The sequence below is a fragment of the Pseudorasbora parva genome, chromosome 25 (genome assembly GCF_024679245.1).
Source record: "Pseudorasbora parva isolate DD20220531a chromosome 25, ASM2467924v1, whole genome shotgun sequence".
NCBI classification, from domain to species: domain Eukaryota; kingdom Metazoa; phylum Chordata; class Actinopteri; order Cypriniformes; family Gobionidae; genus Pseudorasbora; species Pseudorasbora parva.
The window spans coordinates 2912817-2920314 of record NC_090196.1 but is presented as its reverse complement, the minus strand read 5'-3'; the positions used below and the strand labels follow the sequence as shown (position 1 = coordinate 2920314).

General features: G+C 38.7%; 1 gene segment (V, D, J or C); it reads right to left on the bottom strand.

Annotated features, from left to right (window-relative positions):
- Positions 1-2316: 2316 nt before the first annotated feature.
- LOC137065464 (immunoglobulin kappa variable 3-20-like) lies at positions 2317-2814 on the bottom strand. The segment is given in 2 exon segments: positions 2317-2633; positions 2731-2814. Coding segments are annotated over 2 exon segments (366 nt in total).
- Between the last annotated feature and the right edge of the window lie 4684 nt (positions 2815-7498).

Genomic DNA, 7498 nt, shown 5'->3' with positions numbered 1-7498 from the left:
GAGAACAAAGGAACATGTGAGAACTCAAAGCAAGAACCACAGGGAGAAAAACACAACCGAAACAGACCATACATGTAACAATGGCCACATAAAATGAGCATTACAAAAACAGAACAAAGCTATAAAGGACAAAATTAACCCCCAGAATGACTGGATGACATTCACATAAATCAATATAAAAATTACTTCAGGAAAATTTCGAATAGAAAATGAAATAAATGACCATGTGGAAATATTTTGTCTTGAATGTGACACCTAAACCCGACCAGTCAGGCAGAGGAGGAGAACGATGAGGAGATTAGATCGACGAGGAAGCGCACTAAAAAAGGGTTTTGTTAGAAATTATGTGTTTCTCATTCTCAACTACGTTATACATTTGAAATATAAAATTGGTTCAAATTGGGCCTGAAATTTGAGACATCAATGTCTATGAATAATGTTTGCAGAATTAACGGATTCGGACGAGAGTGTCAGGGGTAATGTTTTCACTTAATTAATTTACAATTCCAGTTTCTAAATGAATCAGATTCTTTAAGATTATATATTTTTGGAGATGGATATTCTTAGTCTTACATTATTTCCTCTGTAGAGGCGTTAAGCTACCACCCTTCCCTACTACACCAAGGAAGCTGCAGCCCATTGAGGACACCAACATGTTGCTCAATACGTGTGAGTACTGATGACAACTGAAGAAGCTTGATAATGTAGAAGGAAATCCAAGGCACTCTTCTTTAGAAAATTATAAAAAGCCTTTATTAAACTGGCTATTTCATGATAGAAAGTATAAAAGCCATGTGAGAAAAAACCAACCCACGCGTAGCGGCCCAAACAGCCTTCTTCAGGGTATGTATTACAATTAACCAATTTACTCTTTTATAGATGCTGATCAGAAACACCTGAATGACAAATCACATGCACATACAGAGAAGGTCCACTAGGAGGTTACATAGCAACGAAAGGCATATCATAAAAAGGAGCTGAAATCTATTGCAATTAACGAATGTCTTTATGTTATACCTCTTGTCTGTCTTAAAATTACAGAATTCTTTGCCATCTTTAATGTTAGAACAATGGTTACAAGACCCACATTTATAAGTACCTTTTAATTGTCTGTCAAGCCAAGTGGTCTGTTTTTGAGCAGGAAGATGACTAGATACTAGCCTATCTCGTAGAGTTGGAGCCCTCTTGAAACTAATTTTTGGAGATGCAGAAAACACTTCTCTAAGAACAGGATCACTTTAAATGAGATTCCAATTTGAGTGTATACTCCTTTTTATGGGATTGGCTAAAGAGATATATGCTGTCACAAAATAAGCCTGATTATGTGAACAGGATCGTTTTGTCTTCTTCTCGAATAGCTCTGGTCTAGAAATACACTCGGCTTTCTTATAAGCATTTTGTACAATTTCTGTGATAGCCCCTTTCTAAAATTCGATTGGACAGGATTTTAGCTGGCACTTCATATTCATTATCGGTATCACAAATCCGTCTAAGACGTTGGAACTGGCCAAAAGGTATATTATTTTTTAGCCAATTTGGATGGAAACAATCTGCTTTCAACATAGTGTTCCTATCTGTTGTTTTACGATATACAGTAGTATGGAGTTTCCCATCTTTGCCAATAGAAATGGTTAGATCTGAAGAGTTAATCGCCGTTTTGGAATGTTCCATGCTCAGTTTTATATTCCTATCATTGTTGTTCAAGTGATCATAAAATTGTAACAATTCATTATAAGAGCCACCCCAAATCATGATAATGTGTTGTGTACTAATGATAATGATAACTTTTAACATTAGTCACAGGCTCATTCATGTGTTTTAGCCCATGAAGATGGAGCGATGTCTGGCCAATGGGAGCGTGCAGACTAAAAATAAGAATTATTATTATTAATTATTATTATTTAGAAAAATAAAGAAGAGGATATGAAACAGATAAACAGTACATTGTCCACTGTCAGTGTCTGAAGCCTCTGGACTGCTGAGATCGTCCTTGACTCGGTTAGAGAGGAAGAGCTCCAAGAGTTCAATCCACAAAACTATTAATGATACGCTGGATTCAGAAAACAGGTCACGTCTGTGAGCAGCTGTGTTTGTGTGAATGTATGAGGGGGAGAGAGTCTGAAGCAGAGACTAATTATGGGATATAAGATTGTGTTACATGTTCACTTCCATCATCATAACTAAATAAAGTGTGTGAAAGGTTTGATCCCCCATTGTGTTGTGTGTGATGGTCCATCAGCAGCTGCAGTATCTCTCAGCTGTATCAGTGCAGTCACTGTGACGTCTGACTGACACAGGTTTTTGTACGACTCTTTATCACTGTGTGAACACCCTAGTGCTGCCTGGATAGTGAAAACTCTGACAGTAATAATCTCCTGTATCTTCAGTCTGGACTCCACTGATGGTCAGAGTGAAATCACTGCCAGATCCACTGCCACTAAATCTAGATGGAGTTCCAGTATAACGGTTGTTTATATAATAAATCAGGAGTTTAGGAGCTTCTCCAGGTTTCTGCTGATACCAGGCTAAGTAGTTGCTGTATATTCCTACATCTATATGACACTCTATTGAAGCTGTTTGACCTTGTTGGACAGTTTTAACTTCAGGTTGAGTCAGAGTGACTCCTCTGGATCCTGAAGAAGAGAAAAGAAAATCAATCAGTGTTTAAAACTACTATCATCATATACTTTTACAAGAACACCAAAACCAGAGTCAACATGTTTGTCTTACCTTGAATAAAGAGTGAAATGGTCCAGATGAAGATGATGATGGTGTTCATTGTTGTTCTTGTGTCTTGTGTGATGATGAAGATTGTGTTCTGTTCTGCTCTCAGTCATGAAGTGTTAAACTCACAGCACTATAAACACTCTCAGACTGAAGCATGTGCTGACAATGCAAAGAAGTGGGCAGGATTTACAACAGCTTGTGCTCAGAACACACTCACACACACTAGAGTTACACAATGATCATTTCCATTCTGACTAATGTTATTTGAGTTAGTTCAGTAGTTTTATTTGTATTGTGACTCCTGAGACACTGAGGATGTGCAGATGAACGTCCATCTCTGTGTCCATATTCAGTCATGTGACCATCATCACTGCTACACTTCCACTAGATGAACCGCCATCACTAAAGTCAGATCATGAATCATGAGTCTGTTCAGAAAGTATCAGGACTGATTGTGAATCTCTAATCAGAGTTCATGGTGTCACTCCATCTATCATGAAGCCTCATGTGTCTGAAATCATCAGATGGAGAAGAAACAGGCTGTTAAAGATGGAGACATATTAGAGCTTGTTCACGTTTCATGATCTTGTGTGGAGATTCATAACCAGTCCAGATACTTTTATAACAGACCTTGAATATGAAAACATGCTTGACTGTGGAGAACATGCAAAATACCTTTTCTATTTCCATTGTTGACACTTTCTATTGACTTTGGCTATAATATTCAATAAACTCATGATTTGAGCAGATTTTCACTGAAGATTGAAGTCTGAAGCTGCAGGTTTTTCTGTCAATCCTGAAGATTGAGCTGCATATGAAGAACAGAAGCATCATTATGAGAAACTCCACAACATCATCCATGATCAAAGAGGTCAAAGGTCACCTCAGAGGTCACGGCTCATCAAATATATTTCTTTAAACAGTGTTATATCAGAAATCATTGAGTCAATCTGAATGAGTGAGTGTTGAGAAGAGCTGAGGAGCTTCTAATATCAGTGTGTTGAAGTGTTGTTTCTCTCTCTCTGCTGGAGTGTGTGTTCACTCGAGTGGAATAGAGGTTTTTGTACGAGCGTTTCATTAGATTGTATCACTGTGGTGGACATTCAGTGGAGGAACCAAACTGGTGATTAAATGTAAGTCTTTTTAATTCCTTATTTAAAAATACAGTTTAGATTTCAGAAAGTGTTTTACAGTCGAAACAAGAACAACTTTTATTAATGATAATGATTATTAGATATTGTGCTGAAACTTTACTTGAAGCCTTTATGTATAATGCATTATAAAGATATTCATAATGGAGATTATAATGCCTTATATCTTTTCATAAATAATTGTAGCCAAAGTTAAAATGCATTATAATATTTGCAAATTCCTTGTTGCGTCTGAAATTGGTTGTTTGTCGTGAGTTTTAATGTATTATAATTTCTAAAGGTGTAACAATGAATAGATAATATTATAATGTGTTATAACTGTGGTTACAATTATTCATGAGATCATATATGCATTATAATGTGTTTAACAGTTCATAATTAATGCATTAAATACTTTTATAATGCATTGTGTATAAAGGCTTTAAGTGTTTCTGATATTGTGTAATAATTATTTAATCTGAATCAATGATATTGTCATGTTTATACATTCAGAAGAACGGCATTATTCCTTTCAACAACAAAATCTAAACATATTTCCATAAAGCGTCTCACTATGAGTTTATTGAGTTTATTACAGGTTTGTTTTCCTTCATTTATTTCTACACTGAGTTCATATATAGTTCATCTTTTATTGTAGATATCATACATGGAGAAAAGAGATTTGACATCAGAATGTAAATGTTGTACTTTCTGTCGTTCAGTCAATGATACTGAATCTCTTTTGCTCATGTTGTGATTATAATTCAGTGCTTTATAATACAAACACAATTTATGTGTGACTTTTAATTCTGTTTGAAATTGAGTTGAATATCTCAGTAAAATGTAAGAACTTTATGTTGTGAGTTAAAAACTGCTGTAATGAAATCAGTCGGTGTATTACAATGTTCAGTTTGATTGATGAGGTTTGATGTAAATGTATATAGTGATTGTGTCGTTTGTATATTGTATATATATATATATATCAGCTGTAGTGATGTTGAAGGACATGAAGGATCAGATTGTGAGTGTGATTTGTCCTGCTGTTGAAATGCTGTGAATGAAAGTGCAGTGTGTGTTCTTTGTGTTTGTGAATGTGTTGTGTTTGTCTCCTGCAGCTGGTCCCACAGTGAAGCCCTCAGTGTCTCTGCTGCCGCCCTCTTCTCTGCAGATCTCTGGAGACTCAGCCGCACTGCTCTGCCTGCTCAGCTCTTACTCTCCACAGGGGGCGCTGGTGAGCTGGACACTGGACGGGTCAGAGGTCACCGAGGGGGTTCTGACCAGCGCAGAGAGCCAGCAGGACGATGGCCGCTACAGCCGCAGTAGCGTCCTGACCCTCAGCAAAGCACGCTGGGAAGAGGGAGAGGTGTACGTCTGCAGAGTAACACATGATGGAGCTCCTCCTCATGAGGTCTCGTTCCACAAGAGCTCTGAGTGCTGATGTTTCTCTCCTGAAGATGAGCCGTATCTGAGTGTCCTGTGTCAGGCAGGATTCACATGAGTCTAGTGCTGCAGCTGTAGTGATTTACAACTCAATACTGAAAGAGAGCTCGCGTGTGTCAAAGCACTGTGTGATCTTTCAATCTGCTGTGTTTGCTGCAACATTCAATAAAGCTTCTCAACAAGTTCACTTTGTGTCTGACAACATCATTCAACTAACAGATGAAGATGCAGGTGCTTTTCAGAAGGTTGATGTAGCAGTAAATGTCAAATAAAGCTCTTGGGGTTTGAACATGGTCTCTGGAGACAGAGCTGCTCTATTCTGAGAGGATCACAATCACTCCACCCTGACAATGCAAATGGGATTTTCAGTCTCACTCTTTGATTGGTTACAGGATCTGGACTGGAACAGACCACTTTCACTTCTGCTACACATTTACATTTACAGAAGGGGCTGAACTTTAATATATACAAATATAATAAATCCAAATCAAGAATCAGCCGTTGTGACAGTAATTGTGTAAGAATGTAAATCTTTCTGTGGTCAAATGGAAAGCATCTCGTCCAGACAGCAGAAGAGACTGAATGCAGTCTGTTCAGTTTGATTGACAGGGATCATATATTACACCTAAAACATGATGATCATATTAAAACACTGACTCATTCTCTTCATAAACACAGATTGATGTTGATTGTAATGATATAGTGTTATTAGTGTGTGTGCTGTGATCAGTGTTGTGTGTGATTGTGTTGTTCCTGATATCATGGTGACATTGATACAATGTTGAGTTTTGATCCAAACCATCATTTTGGTTGAGGTTGATATTTCAGTGTTTAAAGTGTGTTGGATCAGCACTGAACATCTGATGAAAGTCGACACACACACACACACAGGTGGAGACAGTGGCCGTTTCTCAATATGTGTTCTTGTCTGGACTTGTGTTCTGCAATTTATCAACAGAAATAACAGAGCCTCTGCTTTTAAACAAAAACGTTTTATTTTAGCTTCATGCGTTCTTTTTTTTTATATCAACACTTTTTGGCAAGTTTCTTAAAAAGCAACATTTTGAGCAAAAATCTTAGAAAATCTCAAATCAAAGACTCCACCCAGATGTGATTCAGAGCGATGATCAAACACCGATGGAGTTGATTGAGTCCATCAACATCCCAAAACCTCAGTCCTAGAGCTCGTCCTGGGCCAACACTTCATTCAGTAACATTAGGCAGTTTTGATTTATATGTGGTTTAATGTTGACGTACACATCTTCTTACATATGAAAATCGCTTATGAACATGTAGCAGGATGAGTTATGTCATCTTATTGGTTGGTTGGAGTGTATAGTTGGTGGACCAATTGAGTGATAGTAACTGCACTATTTAAGGACCCTTATTTTGACACGTATGTGTGTGTGACTTGGGGTGCTTCTCTCTCCCTCTCCTTGGCATTTCCGGTCCCATTCCATTTTTCTATTCAGGTATGTAGAGTGTTTGTTTGTGTAGTGATGTATACATCACAAGGCTAATATGCGCTATTTCTAGAGTGGAGCTGGTGGCGTTTGGCATTGCCAAACCCCCTGGTCCTCAGCCACCACTGTAAGGGTCTCATGTGGAGCAGGCCAACGATATCACGCTGAGTGCTGTTGCCATGAGACCCAGCGGTCTCTGGAACTGCTGCACAGTGAGGCTGTGGCCTAGCTTCCCTCTGGAGACCGCCGCCAGTATGGACTCAATATACCCAATATATACTCAAGGCCCATACAACTCCCAGGAACATAGTCTGCTGGGAGGGCAACAACACGCTTTCTGGAGGCATAACCATGCACCAAGATACTCTACTAGGGGAACCAGCCTCTCAAGGCTGCTCTCTGGTACCCACCGAGCCTCCTGCCAGACCCCTGAAGCCGCCACCCGGCAGAGCTTAGTTGGGCTAAGACTAAGACTCCACCTCCGGGTGGAGCTGCCATTCCTCAGCCCCCGCCTCGACAGTACAGGTCCTTCTCAAAAAAGTAGCATATTGTGTTTTTCCATAATGTAATGATAAAAATTAAACTTTCATATATTTTAGATTCATTGCACACCAACTGAAATATTTCAGGTCTTTTATTGTTTTAATTAGGGATGTCCCGATCAGGTTTTTTTGCCCTCGAGTCTGAGTCCGAGTCATTTGATTTTGAGTATCTGCCGATACCGAGTCCCGATCCGAT